Source organism: Galeopterus variegatus, unplaced genomic scaffold (assembly GCF_000696425.1).
Source record: "Galeopterus variegatus unplaced genomic scaffold, G_variegatus-3.0.2 Scaffold4226, whole genome shotgun sequence".
Lineage (NCBI taxonomy): Eukaryota > Metazoa > Chordata > Mammalia > Dermoptera > Cynocephalidae > Galeopterus > Galeopterus variegatus.
In genome coordinates, this window is record NW_007730337.1 from 170,849 (window position 1) to 189,693 (window position 18,845).

The 18,845-nt window shown below is 34.5% G+C and overlaps 1 protein-coding gene across 1 annotated transcript in view; it reads right to left on the reverse strand.

Annotated features, from left to right (window-relative positions):
* The window catches only part of LOC103602621 (propionyl-CoA carboxylase alpha chain, mitochondrial), a gene marked incomplete at its 3' end in the record, with an annotated part of 175,253 nt that extends 161,126 nt beyond the window's left edge, over positions 1–14,127 (reverse strand). The window contains exons 1-3 of the mRNA XM_008587041.1: positions 14,105–14,127; positions 10,443–10,572; positions 8,606–8,659 (exon numbers count right to left, since the gene is read on the reverse strand). Of these exons, the coding sequence (XP_008585263.1) occupies positions 8,606–8,659; positions 10,443–10,572; positions 14,105–14,127 (207 nt within the window). The remainder of the gene's footprint in view (positions 1–8,605; positions 8,660–10,442; positions 10,573–14,104) is intronic.
* Positions 14,128–18,845: the final 4,718 nt, after the last annotated feature.

The window sequence follows — 18,845 nt, forward strand, 5'->3', positions numbered from 1 at the left end:
ATCTCCCCTAACTGATCTACAGAATCAGTTCAATTGCAATTGAAATCCCAACAGGCATTATTTGAGAAATTAACAAGTTGATTCTAAAATCTATATGGACATGCAAGTGAAGTAGAATAGCCAAAACAACAGTAAAAGAGAGCAACAAAACTGAAGTACTTAACACTCCTTGACTTCAAAACTTCTTAGAAAGCTAATCAAGACAATGTGGTACTGGCATAAAGACAGACAACTAGATCAATGGAACAGAATAGACAGTCCAGAAAAAATACCCACACATATATATTCCATTATTTATTACAAGGATTCAAGGCAATTTTAAGAGGAAAGGATAAGTTTTTAAAAAGATGATATGGAAAACTAAATAGCCACACACAAAAAAAATGAATTTAGACCTTACCTCACACAATATACAAAAGTTAACACAAAATGGATCACAGACCTAAAACCATAAAACATTTGCAAAAAAAATTCATAGAGACAGGTAATAGAATAGGGGCTGAGGAACAGGAGGAATGAGAAACTATTGTGTAATGGGTACAGAGTTCCAGTTTGAGATGATGAAAATGTTCTAGAGATGGATAGCGGTGATGGTTGCATAAAAATGTGAATAAAATTAATGTCACCACACTGTATGCTTATAAATGGTGAAGGGGTGAATTTTGTATTATGTGTGCTTTACCAGAATAAAACACACATATATAATAAAGAAATTTTTAAAAAACATTAAAAAAATGGACCAAAATAAAATGAGTCTTATTTCAACTGAATGATATTCAGATCATAAATGAAAGAAATGTCCTCATTCACCTCAAACATGTTTAAAGCAAAAATTATAAAATTTTCCCATGGAATTTATAATATATTTAGATGAAATACATATGACAATTATAATACAGAGGATGGTGATGGAAGGGAGGGAAAATGGACTATTACAATTGCAAAATGTCTACATTTTACCTGAAATGGTATAGTATTAACTCTAAGTAGGCCATGAAGAGTTAAGGGTGTATATTGCAATCCCTTAAAAAATAAAAAATAAAAATGCAAAAAAATAGATCCAATAAATAAATTTAAATAGAATTTTTTAAATTATTAAAATAATCCAAAGAAGATAGGAAAGGAAACAAGAAAAAAAAGAGACAGAGAAAACAAATTAATAAAATGGTTGACATAAATCCAACCACATCAATCATTTACTAAATGTTAATAGATTTTACCAAAATCGCATAGCAGTGATGTTTATACAACTCTGTACATATCTTAAAAATCATTGAATTGTATACAGTCAGCCGACCTTATCCTCAGATTCAACCAACCACATTATTTGGGGAAAATAACAATACAATAATAAAAAATAAGATAAATTTTAAAATACAGTATTAACTATTTACATAGCATTTACATTGTATTAGGAATTATAAGTAATATAGAGATGATTTAAAGTATACAGGAGGATTGCATAGGTTATGCAATACTACACCATTGTGCATAAGGGACTTGAGCATCTGTGGATTTTGGTATCTGCAGGAGGTCTTGGAACCAATCCCCCACAGATACTGAGGTATGACAGTACTTTAAAAGAGTAAGCATTGTGGTATGTGAATTAAATCTCAATAATACTGTTACTTAAAAAGTAAACTAAGGCAAACTTAAAAATAAATAAATAAACTAAACACTGCAATTAAAACATGCATATGATCAGAATGACTAAAAAAGCAGGATCTGACTCCATCCTGGCTACAAAAGACATACTTTCAATCTAAGGTCACAGACTGAGAAATACACATCATGCAAACAGTAAGCATAAAACACAGTCTTTAGAGTCAAACATAAAGCAACTTGTGTAAGATCACATAGCTGCTAACTGGCAGAGTAAAAACTTTAACTGTCTTTCTGACCCCAGACTGTGCTAATAGCTGCAAGGGGGCAGTAAGGAGAGGAGCAGGAGGAGAGTCAGAGAACAAAATTCAAACTGCTTTAATCTCAAGCAAAGGGAAGAAAATCTCAGCCTCATCAAATCATAGATTTTTAACCTTCCGATTATAACCCCACTGTCCTAAAAGTATTTGACTCCCTAAAGGTAAAGGAAGAATTTTCCTTTTCAGGTATTCACTTTAGAGCATTTAGTACATCATACCATCTTCAAAATCTTCAAGAAATATTCTAAAAATTGAACTTAATCTAACATTCAGAAAAAGAAACATGTTCTCAAATGTTTAAAAGACATTCTATTATAAGGGTTTTATGAAGTTTTATTCATCGGTTCTTACAAATTCTTTTGAATATCATATATGCGAGAGTCATAATTAGAAGTATGTTAGAAAATTAGTGTCAAAAGGAAAGAGATGAGCACTTTCCTCTCCAAATCCAGAGAGACTTGATTAGTTCCAGCTAAGAATATCAAGGAGAGGTAAAAGGCCTAAGAAATTCTACACTGTAGCTCTCCCAGCTCACTCAGTAACTTTACTTATAAAAGCAACAAATCCAAGTGACAAGTTACTTTCACTGGAATCTAAGATTACACTATCAGAAAAACAAAAGAAACTATTCTATTTTTAGATCTCAACAATGATATACCCATGAAGGGAGGGGGGAAAGAAGCAGAAAGAGAGAAGCTTACACCAACAGCAAGAATAGGTGTCAGCTAAAACTATCAATTAATTTTAAAAAAAAAAACACCACCATTAACAGCCCAATCTAGTTCCAATTCATCTTTGAGGCAGTTTGGAACATATACTGAGCATGGAATCCATATTCTCACTTACAAGCTATGTAACACTAGGCAAGGCATTTATTTAACCTTCCTGAGAGTGGTCTCCCTTTTATAAAACCAAGCACAAAATACGTCACAGGTTGTCATGAAGATTAAATAAGAATGGTGCAAACTCATCTGTAAGTAGTTATTCCGTACATATTTTTAAGAGCCTGGGTGCTACTTCTTTCTTATAAAAGTTCTGTGCCACATCTTTTCTTATAAACAAACAAAATCCTACTTCAGCAAATAAGATTACCCTCTATAACAAATCTATAACAAAATTATAACATGCGCATGTACACACGCTCCAGAAGAATGTAAATCTGGTAGCAGTGGTGACCTTTGGGGATTTAAACTGGGGGCTATGGTCAGAGATGGAAATAAACCCTTTTCAGTGAATTCACGTGACTTAAGTTTACTAAGATTTTACATTATCAAAAATTAAGATTTTTAATATACTAAAATCAAAGGTCTGTGTCCAAAATGGAAAATCTAATTATGTTAGTGAAAAGAAAATGTATGTAGTTAAAACTAGATGTCTACAAAATACACTGTAGGAACAATTCTCAACCCTTCTTAAGCTGTGACATACATAAATAACAAGGGTCACACACAATAGTTCCATGAGCTACCTAGAATTATAGCCTATACAGATAAAATAAATTATAAACAACTCAGGGCTTGCAAGGTCTAAGTTTTTTTTTTTCTCCTACTCAAAAAAAAAAAAAAAGGAATTCAAATATAAGTGAGTAGAGTATCATATGGTTCATTTTAAATTCACTCTAAGAACAAAAAAAAATTATTAAATGAAGTCACTGGCAAACTTGCTAACTTCAGAATTTTAGAATTAGTTACAAAGTGCTTACACACACTTTTCAACTATAACACACCATGGATTGCAGCCTCATAACTGAGGACCGATAACCTAGCAAAAGACTTTTTTTCAAGTTTCTCTCTATATAACAGTCATTTTCCTACAACCTGATCATGTGCTGACTACATTCCTATCAAAGCAGGGAGAATATTCTACGGGCTTTGACTAAGTTCATTACAGTGATTTGATCTTAACATCTCTATTACAACTCTCTCTCTCTCTGTTACTATTTGAATGCTCTCACTCTTTCCAACTAAGCCAGGTAAGGGTATAGTACTTTTTAGGTGCTCTGTACTCATATGGTGAGAACCCTAGGTCAAGTCCTGATTCTGTTACCTGTGAGCATAGTGTGATTGCTGGCAAGTCAATGCACCTGATTTTCAGTTTTCTTTTTGTTGACAGAGTTAATGATATCCAGCTTCAATGTTTGTGTGAATTAAATGAGGTCATTCATGTGAAAGTATTTTGTAAACTAGTGTCATTTGTGTATTACATCAAATTATTAATCTCAACAGGAAAAAAAAAATCTAAACTCCCAAAATACACATGAAAACTATCAGATTAGTTTCCTAAAAACACTAATTTTAACTATCTCATTCTCCTTAAAACTTCATTGCTCGCCTCATCTCTTAAAGTAGTATTAGTATCACCTATAATGATTAAAATGATTTTCCTGGCAATGTCAGATTTTGTGCTAGGTTCTTTACATGTGTTGTCTCTAATCTTCACAACAACCCTGCAGGGTAGCTGTCATTCTCTTCATCTTACAGATGAAACACTGAGCTATTTCCAAATTGTGCTATTACAAAAAATCTTACAACATTTTTTAAAGTACATCTTTGCAGGTGAGAGTCTTAAGATTCTTTGCTGAGTCAAAAAACATATACAAGTTTTAAATTTTGATAGTTATTAGCAAATTTCTGGGGGAATAAGAGGCTGAAACAATTTACAGTCTAAAGAACAAAACTACTTCCCCGTATCCTTGCCTACACCAGATGTCATAGATGTTTTTTTTTTTAATTTTTTTGGTTAATCCAATGAATAAAAAAAAAATCACATCTCATTATTGTTTTTACAATAGTTACATTCCTTATCTTGTTACAAACTCTCTAAGGAAAGGAGATAAAACAACACAATCTCAACTGCTTTCCACAGTTCACTTTTATGCCTTCAATGCTGAGCATCCTGGATAGAACTCACTATCTTATACGTATATCTTTTAAATACACAGATAAGACCCAAACACAAAACATAAATTATTAAATCTAACATATAAATTTCTCATAAAACTAAATAATGTAATTTATAATGGTGTGTTGCACTAAAATGATATGATAATAGGATTAAAAAATAATCCATAGAAAAACCAGAAAGAGAACTAGGAAGACTATGAAATCTCTTTAAGCCAATATCCCTTTTTTCAAGGAGCAGGTAGTTTTACTTTTCAAAGCTCTTTTATAAACTCTGAAATAATTTCTTTTCTTAATAACAACAGTCCTTAAGGTCTCCCATTGCTGTTCGGTCCTTTACTGCTAGGAATAAAAGAAGCCCAGAGGGAAATACAGAATGGAAAACAATTTGGAAATAAAATCTGTTGGCTCAGCACATTAGAATTATTTAAAATTGCTATTCTTTATGAGGATTATTTATAGCTTTGTTTTTCCATAAATTATTTAAGCAATAACAAACAAAGAGACATGATTTTGTTCAAATACAATAGGGATCGTATGTAATCCAATTCCACTTCATATAAATTGAACATAAAGAATTATTAGTCTTATAAAGTTTAATATATTTTTACATTTGGGGGAATCTGGCTTACTGTATACTTTATAAAGCATATATATATATATAGCAATTATTCAGAAAAAATCAAGAAGTCATTGTAGTCATAGGTAAGCAAAAACAATGTATCAGATGACAAAGCACAAATAGTTTTTCTACAAACAAAAAAAATTACACAAGTCTTTTTATGGCAATAAAGTAAACAGAACCAGAAACTAACGGGGGAAAAAAAAAAACCTCCATATATGATTAAATTTTAAACATAAGATACCGCATTACAATAAAGGAACTCCATAGTATGTCAAACTAAAAAAAATAAAATAAAAAAACAAGATTTTAAATCTTCTGCTAGAGTTCGTCACCAAAAGTTGCCACCAATGTGGCAATCCACTACCATGACATTGGAAATCATCATATTTCTAAGAATATACCCAGTTAGGATAAAAACTACCAAAGTTCAATGGTTGTCCACCAACCACGAGAACAATGTTTATACGGCACAACAAAATCTGTAAGCAGTTTCATTTCATTGTGTTATTTTTATTGAACTCATCAACAAGGGCCAGATATTCTAAAAAGGAGCATCTTAAATGGTTCACTCTGATGCAAAAATATTTTAATGCTAGAGAAATTGGATCCCAAATAAGAATCTAGCCCTGATGCACAGAAAAAAAGAAATGGGCTACTTATCACTAAATGCATATTTTCATAGTGAGCAAAAGCACACAGCAATACTGCCTTCTAGTTACAAAAACAGTCTTTCTGGTGATAAGAGGAAAGTTTTCTTACAAATTGAATGTTTTATGATTCTTATTCTAATAATATTTATTTAATCTTTCCATAAACAAAAATTTACTGTGTAGAAATCACTAGGACAGATGACAAAGGGGAAGCAAAGACTTATAAAACTAAGTCTCTTGTCTCAAGGGGAGATTAAAATACAGATACAATTTTAATGCAGTATGGTGAGTAGAATACCAAATAAGACATTTTTTTAATTTTTAAAGTGCTCTTAAAATCAGAGCACAGCCTCGCAACACCAATGTCAAAGGTTTAGATCTGTGTACAGGCCAGCTGCCAAAAAAAAAAAAAAAAAAAAAAGGAGAGACAGTAGCTGCGGATATTGCACGAAAGGACAGGTGTGCCCACCGAGGAAAGAGTGAAGAAAAGCATGCAATAGGAAATAACGGGCCATGCTTGTGAATAGCATGTAGTCAGGCTTGGCAGAGGCGTACCATGGATAAAGTGAAATGGAGAAGATTAAGAAGAAAAAAAGGTGGCCATATATTCTACACTCTCTTCTCTAATGTAAAATCCCAGATGGAAATAATCTTTCTTATCTTCATTTGCAGAGAATGTGATCTTTTCTTGCAATATTTTGTTCCCTGAATTGAAGTCATTTGTATACCTGACTTACTCACACTGTGACTGTAAACCCCTCATAAGGAGGATCCACATTTGATTCATTTTTATATCCTCCTCAAATGCCTTGGACATGGATACCAAATAAGCATTTTTTTAATGATTGAATAAATGTATAAATGAATATACTAGCCATGTCACTTAACTACCTGGAGACTCAGATATTCATGTATACCAGGAGTTCCCAAACTTTTTCTATAAATGACTATATAGCAAATATTACTTAGGCTTGGCAGGCCAAACAGTCCCTGTCACAACTACTCAACTGCTATTATAGAACAAAAGCAGCCATAAATTACACATAAGTGAATGAGCATGACCGTGTTTCAATAAAACTTTATTTACAAAAACAGACAGCAGACTGCATTTGCCCTGTCGATTGTAGTTTGTTGATTCCTCATCTATACAAACTTAAATTTAATACATTATATTTACACACACATTTAAATGTAAATATTATGTTAAAATTATTTTTTTTATAATGACAGAATGTCAGTCAAAATCCAAGGAAAAGAAAAAAGGGTATAAACAAGAAACTTTGGATATGCTGCATCAAACCTGGTAAATCTGGACCTTTGGATACGTCTATGGAATTTATTCTCTCCAGACACCTCTTAAGGCATTAGTTTAATCTTCAGGCCTTAGTTTTTAACCCATAAAATAAGTTGGCTAAAATAGACAATTCTAAGCTAGAATTCTAGGATCTTAAAAATCGTTTCAAGTTAAATTTATCAATTTTAAGTGGAAATTTCATCCAGAAAATGATTACATTCATAAATAATTTTGAATCCATGGAAGAACAAAATGCAAGTGCACCAAAGAAACATATAAGTATAATGTATTATGATAATAAATTAAGACAATATAGTACCTGGTATAATGGATCTAATCACCAAAAACTACACAAACACTAATCAAAATTATATTTTAGTACCTAAAAACTAAGGTTTCAGTACCATCTTGAATACAGTTATAAATACACCTAGAAATAATAGCAAATATAGGTTAATTCGCCTGAACAGAATAATAATATCAAGAGGACACTATGATCATAATAAAAAAACTTTTTCCAAAATAGAGGAGGTAGTAAGACTTGATCCTTAATGGCACAATGTACAATAAAGGAAAGAAAAATAGAATCTTAATTCTGGGTTCACATTTATGCTCACAATATAATAATTATTGGAGGAGGGTTATTAAAATTAACTTTAATAAGCCAAATATTAATCTCAAAAATCAAAACTCTGCAAATAGCTTTTTTCAACATAAAACTGCTGCCTTCAAGGATACCAACAATCTCACACTAGCAAGGAGCAGGTTTCAGTAGCTAACCTGCGGGGGAGCAAGTCAGGGAAGGAGGTGGGTTGTGTGGGAAGGGCAGAGATTGCTGCAGGCTGAGCACTGGATAGAGTGCACCATGGTATAATAACTAAATCACTATATTAAGTCACTGAACTCCCTGACATATTTACAGATAAAAATCTGAAGTTTTTAATTTTAAAATTCAAAAACCATGCAATCAATGATAAACTATGCGTCAATCACTGAGTATAATGGTGAATTTTTCCATTTTTTAAATTATTCTTCCCATCAAAACTTGGGTTATTTATAGAATAAAAATTCTTCACTTTTCACAAACATTTTTCAAAGAATTGTTGGATCAATTAAAATTCTTTAATTCACCACTACCTACATTTACAAAAGCCACACCACTACACTTCTTTCTGAAATATAAGTTAACAGTGTTTGATTCATTACAAACTTACCAAACATCTGGCAAATTCTTTGTTCTCTGAAAGGAATCCATAACCTGGATGTACCTAAGAAATGAAAGCAAAAAGCACTTTCAATTTTATCATATTGCAAAACCTTTATAAGCAAAATGTAAAGTGCATTAATGTGTTTATTTATCAAGGGGCTCTGAATAAGGTTACTTCTCTTACACATTGATCATCTCTAACTCACTTTTCTGGGTACTGAATCAAATTCCAAGAAACTGCCTATTATATTCAGTTTCCAAACACTACCTTTGCATACACCTACATGTCTTCCTGCCCTCCTGCATTTGTCTACTCTGTTCAACACAACCCCCCCTTTCTGAGGCTAACTTTAGCTGTTAAGTTTAGTGAATTTCACAGTTGCTGGTGGGTCAAAGAATTATGTTAAAGGAACCTGTAGCAAAATGGATAATCACTCTGAATTCCCTTTCATTACAGTACTAGAAACTGCTACTTTCTAAAACCCAGGCTACTAAGTCAATTAACATATTTTATTCCTGATAGCAGTAATATACTGAGCCACCACTCAATGTGCCTTTTCTGTCAAATTGAACTGAGAGAACTGGTTTTATTTTTACTTTATATTTTGAATTTTGTCCTTCTAATACCTATTTCCCTCCTCATCCCAAATTTAGCCATTCAATACTACTTTATGTTATCTTCCCCTATAAGCCACATTGCTACCATCTAAATTCCACCATTCTATCAAGGAATTTTTGACCCTACCACTCTGGCCAAACATAAATTTAACCATTTCATTATCAGTCACTACTAAAACAATTCTGCTAAAAAGAAAGTCAAATTTTTGAAAGAGCCAATATCATAATTTAGAAATAGCTACATATCAGAGATGTTTAAATGCTGAACTAGCTTTACGAACATGGTGCAGAAAAATTTAAACTACAGCATCATAGGAAAAGAGCTTCATTCCTCCAATTTCATTTTATATGTAACATTCAACTAAAGATTGTATTCTGACAAGGTGTCATTAAAAGGTTAAAAGAGTTTTACCTTCATTAACTGTGCTAATAAACTGTAAACATCTATAATATGGGTTCATGAATTCAGTTTTTTACTTAAACATGCATCTTACTAAAACATTTCTTTCAAAAGAAATGTGAACACTAATTGAAGCCCTCCAGGCTAATTGCTGGTATTGGCTGCTTCCATCCAATTTTAGAGATAACTCTGCACAGTTTTTAACATTAAATGTAATTAGTTCTTTGATATCTAAAAAAAAAAAAAAAAACAGTTTTCTGATGTCAAAAACCTATTTTTTCCTTGAATGCCACTCCATTCAAACAGAATTGGGGATGGAACAAACTACTGATTTATTCATGTAAGTTATGGGCATCCTATTGACATTAACAAACTAAAATAATTACCAAATGCACCATTTTTATTTCTGGAAGTGTAAGTAGATATACATAATTTTTAAATTATCAAAATGGAATTTAAACAAGACCTTTTGGATCCTGTTTATAACAGAATTTTTTTTTCAATGCTCTTACTACACCGAAAGGGTTAATACTCAAAACTAATTGGGTTTTCTTTTTTTCCTAGCAAATTTGGAAATGAACTGAAACCGCTCCCTGGTGTGAAAGCTGAATCCAGCAGCCACCTGCAGGATCAGCGACCAGCACTGCCAGATGCTACAAAGCCTTTGATTTCCAGTAGCGAATTCGGCCACATTTAACTCATGTGACATGAACTAACTGCAACAGCATTTTCAATCGTTCGTTCTTATTTTTTTTTAAATACAAACTCTAGCTTTCTGCTCACTACATATGAAACAGCTGCAGTAGATAGACTCATTCAGACTCACAGCTTGGGCCCCCGTTTTCCTAATGGCTTCCATGATGGCATCCATGTTGAGGTAGCTCTGACTGGTGGGAGCTGGGCCAACACAGACGGCCTCATCCGCCATCTTCACGTGAACCTGAAGAGACACATCTCTGTGTTAACAGATGTGCCCAGCAAAAAGAATTACCATCATCCGCAAATATACACAAAATTACAAATCTGATTATTTCACACATCATTTATAGAGTCAGATTTCCCTTTCAATATGCACTAAAAAAACAACAATGCAACAAATAAGCTCAAGAACTACATTACTCGTGATTTCAATTATTACAAGACTAATCCATTGTCTAACCAAATAATTTCCATAACATCCCCTACCTATTCAAGTAAAATCACAGGAAGCAACTTTAGCTTCCTATTCTGTTCATCTGTACATAAATCTATATCGAAAACTACCTCGTTACAAGCTGCCAGGGTAGCCCAATATTTTCATAACAAGCACTCATGCCCAGTCCTCAGCAAGCTCCCCAGGAAGTTGGGATAATTAGAGGGACCGAAGGGAGGGATGCAGTGAGTGTCCCCGCACAGCATCAGGTCAGCACCAGGCACAAATTAAAGCCTGGGACTAAAGACTTCAATATCACAACACGTGAACCAGAAAATCTTGAAAATCATTTAAATCCTCTCACATTCAATCCTCATCCATTTTACATTTATTCCTAAAAGAACTGATATGTGTATTAAGTTCCAAATCTAATCAAAATTCAAGAATGTATACTCCACTTCTAAGACTACTCACTCTACAATGTTTTTTAAATGTATTTATTTTTGCTTAATAGAGTCTAGGCATTCAACACTGAAAAGAGTAACTTGTTTAGTTCTAAAAGGAATCTATTCTTTTGAAATGATGAAGGAAGTAGTATGTCTCTGAAATGGCTTTTTTTAAAAACAGTTTTCCAATTTAAGGAAGTCCCAATCAGATTGTAATTATTTTAAAGGCAGGTATATAAAACTGGAGCGCATATATATATATACCTGAACATATATGACCCACTCCTTCACCAAAAAAAAGAAGTCGTCGTCTATAGTGGCAGATACTTTTGAGTATTTCTTAAGTTAGAGTCTTCAGTTGTGAAGTGATTTTTTAAAAATATTTTGTTTTAAATGAAATCTAAAAAAAAATAAATTTAAAAAGGAGTCTTTTAGGGCTGGCCCGGTGGCGCAATGGATAGTGCGCCGCTTGGGAAGCGCGGCGGCGCTCCCGCCCGAGGGTTCGGATCCCACATACAGACCAGTTCCCGCTCACTGGCTGAGCGAGGCGCGGGAGCAACACCGAGGGTTGCGATCCCGTTGCCGGTCCCCGGTCCGGTACGGAGGCAACACTGAGGGTTGCGATCCGTTGCCGGACACGGAAAAAAGACAAAAGACAAAAAAAAAAAAAAAAAAAAAAAAAGGAGTCTTTTAGAAAGCTCAGGATTCTCTTTATCAATTTGATATTTTCCAACTAACTAAAAAAATGATACTATGTATTGAAAGGTAAAGTCCAAGAGATTTACAGATTAATATCTTAATACAGAATACTCAAATATATACACTCTATAATTCCTTTAGTAACAACTGCAAGGAAAGGCAGCCATGCTTGCAAAGGGCTTCTAAATATTCTTGACTTTGAAGCAAGGCTCTCCTCATGGTCATCATTGCCTGGCTTACTCCCAACTTCAAGTCGTTCTTCTACCCTCAGATCAGGATGCCCCCTCCTCTACTGCCCTCTGCCCATTTCATATCCTATTATTATCAATTTTGTTGTTATAATTGTGGTTGTGGTTTTTTTGTAAGAAAGAAATTGAATACTTAATAATCCTTTAAGAACACATTAGCCAGGTGGGGATAAATTCTTCATTTAAAGGTAAATCCATATTTACACTGTATACTTTATTTCTCTCAGATACTATTTACTAAAGATGCACTTAAAATTTCACTTCTACCACTGGGTCTTCCCCAAATACTTCGGCTTTGGATAAATCTCCTTTTACCTGAATTCCAATAGTATTTGGTGCAAATTTTGCCATTTAATCACATCCTACCCAGAAATCTCATTTTAACTGCTTTACAGACTGTCTGTTATGATTTATTCACTCTCCTCCACCAGATCATAAGCTTCTAGAAGGCAAAGACTATGCCCTAAATTCTTTTTTTCTAATCTCCCCTAGCATAGTGTTAAGTGCTAAAAGCTTCGTAACTCACAGATACGCTTGGATGGTAATTTATTTAATAACTTTCATTATTACATGTGAAAGCCATTGTCTCTGAGGTTAAAAAAAAAGTTGCAACATTAAGTCATTGTCTTTGAGGTAAAAATCTAACTACACTCAAATGAAGTCTTCTCAATCTTAGCAATACATATGGCAACCAACAGTTGTATGGAGGAAAAGAAATTAATAGATATACATACACATATGTGTGTTTATGTCCAAAATTTCTATAATGAATATGCATCAAAAAATAAAAAGGAGAGGAAATCCTAATAAGCATTTTGACTTTTCTACTTCCAGTCTTTTCTCTAAATACACTTTTATAACAATACTGCATATATAATTTTATGTCCTTTTGTTTTTTAACTATCATAATGGGCATTTTTCCTGTTATCACAAACTCTTTGTAAACATACCAAGAAATAAGTCAGAGCCTAACATATTTTAGCAGATGATTAATACTGTCGTAATAAACATATGAATAAATTACACATCAAAAGCAGGTCAAAACTGCCTAAGGACTTTACAAAGAAAGGGCTAAACAGGAACTGTTTCTAAAGAGTTGGTTGGTTTCTTTTCTTCTATTTCCCAAACAAATCTTACTTGAAGGGGAAGGGTATATTCACATCTCAAGAAACACACAGTTAAGCCCAGGGTCAGTACTAGCAAAAGTGCTGGGCAAAGCCTTGTGAAAGAAAAAACTAGAATTCTCTGCCACCATAGTTCTCAAAGAGAAGCTTATGAGTCAACCTGGAAAGGATAGTTTAAAAAACATTTGAAACAATAACAATTTTACTGTTGTACTAAATGCATGAAGTGTTTTATTAGGCTTAATAATACAAAACAAACTATTCAAGCAGTGAAGATGCTATTCTGAAGACTTAATGTTGCCAAGACTAACTAGATGTATTTATGTTTCAAAAATTTCAATATCTTGAAAAACATAAATTCCTTCTTATATATTTTAATAGCAAAGGAAAAATAAAATAATCATGGAAAGTGTAAACTGAGATAAAGTAATCGATTAAGTAGGATTTGCTAACTATATGTTTCAAAAAGAAAAAGAATTTTAAGTACTAATACTAAATAAAGTAGTCAGTCTTTATAACCTTTTCCATTCTCAGAAAACCAATAGAGGTCTATAAAGCAGATTATTAGTTTCTTCCTCAAGCATCTGCAGTTTTACATTTTGAATTTTTTTAATTCTTTAGAGGAAAATTACTTGTATCAGCCTATTATTTTCCAAATAAGTTGGCAGAACAAAAGGTGTGTTTTTCAACTTACAGGACTGAAAAAATCATATTCCTCATTGGCAATTTTAAAACAAATTCAAATGCTTGGATATAGATAGGTTTAAAAATGTGCCTGAATTTTAAAACTTTGCATTAATTTAAAAAGTTTATATTGGTGAATTATATGCCCAAAATACCCTGATGAAATAGACTGCGTCATAGTGTTAAAAAGTACTAGGCCAGATGGTATATTTAGCATATAAACTAAGTGAAAAGCTTTGTCCAAGTGAAAGTCTGAGTGAAAGATTTCAATACTTTCTAAACTAGTACAGACTGAGAAAGATAGGGAAGAGAGCAGCTTTGAAGATGTTTCTTCATGCCTGGAGATATTTTGAAAACTATCATTCAATTAGATCTGCAGACAAATGGACACTATTTACCATGACCATGAGTACGTGAGTTTTCCTTGTGATATCGTTCAATGCAAGACACTGGGTAGAATGCTATAAAGATACATAATACAGATTAAATGTGTTCCTTGCCTGAAAATAGCAATGCCTCACGTAATCCATACAGATTTCAGTATCCACCAAATCTAACTAAAATCCTCCAAACATTACTAACAAATGAAAAGTTAAAGTAAGGAAAGCCAACCACATCAATCTAAATTCAAAGAATTGGGGGGGAAAAAAATCAAACAACCAGATAAAATCCTATTTCTTAAAAAAAAAAAAAAACCAGAAAACAAAACCAAAAACAGAACTACAGAACTCTTCCTTCCTCTGTGTCTACAGAGACAGACAAGTTTCAGAAGACTAGCATTCCGGCACATCCTTTCAAGAAAGGTAATTTGATCCCCAGAAAACAAAGAATGATTTTTTTTTTAAGGTAGTAAATATTATATTCACTTTGATTCCACTTTGTAAAACAACATGTATAGCACCAAGAATATTTATTCATGGTTATTTTGCATGGTAGAATTAGTGACCTTACTATTTTTCTTCTGTTATAATTTACAAAATTTTCAAAGTGCTAAAACTAAAAATTAAAAGTTACAGGGAAAAAGGGAATAGATTTTTTGCCAGTTACAAAACTCCCAGTTTTCATATCACAAAAGGGAACTAGTCTTGAATCAATCCTGGAACCAAAACAAAGTTTTTTTTTAATCTTTGTCCTGCAAGGATGCATTCCTGAGGATACAGTAAACAACAAAAGAATGGAAAACAGCAGGACTAGCACTATATTCTCATACCACTGACCCCTTGTGGAAACATCAAGGGAGAGAGAAGAGGAATGCAGGAGGGGAAGGGACACCAAGTATTCAAGCAACACCTTAGTAAAAGCCATGTCAATGTAGCTGGTGGGTGCCCAGCACACAATGAAAAAGATTGTGGAATACAGCTAGGGAAGAAACAGAGATAAGAATGGAAGGGTAGGAGTGGGGAGGGGATTGTTGATATGGTTGGATTTAAAGGTTGGGAAAGATACAGTGATAGCTGAGAAATGGTTGGGTTTGTTTTCTTTTAATAGCTTAGGAAAAACTTGAACAAATGCCTTTGAGAAGGAAACTGTGGAAAGTAAGGAGCTAAAAAGACCTGAGATATGAAATAATTCACAGTAAAAGTTTTCTGACAAGTAGTGGCAGAGCCAAGAGGAATGGAGGGCATTGAAGAGGGGAGGAATAGAACTCATCTCTCACACACATTATAAATTCAAGCAGGGCTTCAAAGAGGAAAAAAAGAAAGAAAGCTTGCAATGCACTCCAAAACAACCCCCTAAACCCCCCATTCCCCAAGCATTGTGCTGCCTGGAAGCTCTTCTCGAGAAATTCTAGAGCCATCACTACAGAGAAAGCAGCAGGGACAGGATCAGGAGTATCCTTCTCCTTCTAAATAACAGGAAGAGGCCAAGAATGGGGGTAAATGTAGTTAGGATTTGGTTGAAATTACAGATTGGGTTGAAATTAAAGTCTTTGTCCTTTGGCAGTTTCTGTGTTATCTATGAAGCAAGACAAGATCGCCTTTTGACAGAAGTAAGGAAAGAGGAATCATTGGTGGAAGAAGAATGGAAAAAGTTGGAAATGCCCACTGGGAGCAGGAAAGAGCCAACTGACTAGAGAAATCTAGTAAGATTGCCAGGTAGTGTCGAAGTTCATAAACGGTTCTCTTTGTTGTGGAAAAACTTAGGCCAAGTTGGTCATGCACAACAATTCAAGTTCTTTTTGGAGATGACAGTGGACACCAAAAGAGTTTCAGATGGGTGAGGCTAGCTGTACCCCCACCCCACCTAGCTAAAAAGTAATAATGAAAGCAAATCTAAGTCCAAATTCAAGCACACATAAAGATATTTATTAAGCAAACATTTCTCAGCAAGAAAGCAAAAAACAGTTCACACAACCCGTTCTACGAATGGGATAAAGTCCCAATTTTTGTCTGATTACCATCTTGCATGAAAGGGTCACTCAAAGGAGGCAAAATAATATTCCCAAGGCAGAATTCTGATACCCTTAGAGTTGTATTAGTCCGTTTCTGTTGCTTATAACAAAATTACCTGGAACTGAGTGATTCATAAGAAAACAAAATTTACTGCTTACAGTTTCAGAGGCTGGGAAGTCTACAGTGCCAGGAACATATCTGGTGAAGGTCTTGGTAGTGGTGGCAGTGACGCAGTGGTCTCACATTGCAAATGGCAGAGCAGAGACAGACACTAACCTTGTCAATCACTCTCCTTTTAAAGCCCTCCAAACCATGCCCATGACCACCATTTTTAATCCATTCACGACAGCATGGGCCTAAATCTAATCACCTCTTCAAGGTCCCACCTTTTCATTACCATAAGAGGATTTCCCACCCTTAACAGTTACAGTGGGGATTAAATTTGGGGGAGACATTCAACCCAAGGCAGTTGCTATCAGGCAACCAGAACTGCTCCACCCCCATAGCTGCATACCAGGTCATTTGGGATTCTATAAAGCACCGTCCCTAAAGATAAATACTTCACTTGATTCTTACATCTAGTTCAAACAAGAGTAAAAAGTCTCTGATATATTTTAGCCAATCCAAATATCCTGAATAGCACTAATTTCACTAATAAGCATCCATTTCTAATATCCATAATAATAAATAATAAACCACTAATTTCACCAACAAAAACCCACTTATTAAAGAATTTGGTCTTGACTAAGATATGGAAAGTTCTAAATGTTTTTAAAAGCCATCCTTGGAGTGTCATTTCCTAATAAGAGCAATTGCCTGGGCCTAGAATGTAGGTTAAACTAACACATGCATTTATGTGTCTCTGTCTGTGCTGATGGAGTTTAAAATAAATTACAGACATCATAGCAGTATAGCAGAATGCTACTGTGCCCCAAAACCTTTGCTCTCCCCTGCTCCCATGGCACATGACTGCCCAGCTAGAGAACAGATTTACCAGCCTCTCTCACATCAATGAGTAAGATTGAGTCATTAGGATCAGAGTGAAAGTGAAATGTTCAACTTCCAAATCATCTATAACTTAAACACAAGCATATTTCTCTGAATTTTGTCCTTGTTCCCCTTCCTTTGATCTGGAACATGAATGTTGCAGCAACTAGATTCAACTACACAGACTAAGGCAACTCCCTAGAGCAGGGTACAGCAAACTACAGAGAGGCCAAATCCAGCCCAATGCTTGTTTTTGTAAATAAAGTTTTATTAGAACACAACCACACCCATTCATTTATTTATTACCTACAGCTTCTTTTGTTCTACAATGACAGAGTTAAGTAGTTGGGACAGTAACAATGCATGGTCCACAAAACCTAAAATATTTACTATCTGGGCCTTTATAAGAAGTTTGCCCAGCCATGCCCTAGAGGACGGCAGAAAAATAAAACAGTAAGAACCAGAGCCCCTGCATGTCCTTTGAAATAGAGTCAACTCCCTAACCTAAAAAGGCCAGCTATTATGTGAAAGAAAAATTGAAAATCATCCTATTTAACCCACCGTACTTCAAAATATCAATATATTTTACCTGTAATAATAGCATCTCTAATAAGAGGGTACTTCAAAAAGTTTGTGGAAAAAGAGAATTGAAAGATAATATGAATCTTTCCACAAACTTTTCGAACTACTGATGGAGTTTGGATGTGTTGTCCCCTCCAAACCTCATGTGGAAATTTGATCTCCAATGTGGCAGTGTTGGAAACTGATTGAGTCATGGGGGCGGATCCCTCATGAATGGATTAATGCTCTCCCTGGGGGAGGGGGGATTAATGAGTGAGTTCTCGCTCTATTAGTTCCCGTGAGAGCTCGTTGCTTAAAAAGACCCTGGCACCTTCTCTCTCTCTCTTGTTTCCTCTCGCCATGTGATCTGCTTGTACCCACTGGCTGCCTGCCACTTTCCGCCATGAGTAGAAGCAGCCTGAGGCCCATGCCAGATGCAGCTGTCCCAGAATCGTAAGCCAAATAAACCTCTTTCCTTTATAAATTCAGGTATTTCTGTTATAGCAACACAAAATGGACTAAAACAACTACCCTCATATGATCCCCCACAAACACCAATTCGATTCCTACTGAGAAAAACCAGATATTGAAATGGAAGCAGTGACTTCATTAGAACATGGCCATGTCAATCTTAGAGCTCATAAGAGTCAGAGAAGGAAATAATTGATAGCCATATGCTCTTGACAGAGGCAGTTTCCCACGGGGCCAGAGCACCTCCTGCACATCCTCATTGATTGTACCAAATGGCAAGGTCTAAACCATCCCCTGATAGCCTGTGGCATAGGCCACTAAGTAGTACAAACAACCACAGTGTGACTACTGTTGGACTGACTACTCACTTCCTAGATGAGGGACACAGGTTTGTTTGCTGCTTACTACAAACAGTGCTGAATCCTTGGCCCTAGTTGGAAAATTTTTTCCATGGGTCTTTCCCCTTTCTGCACATCTTGCAAGC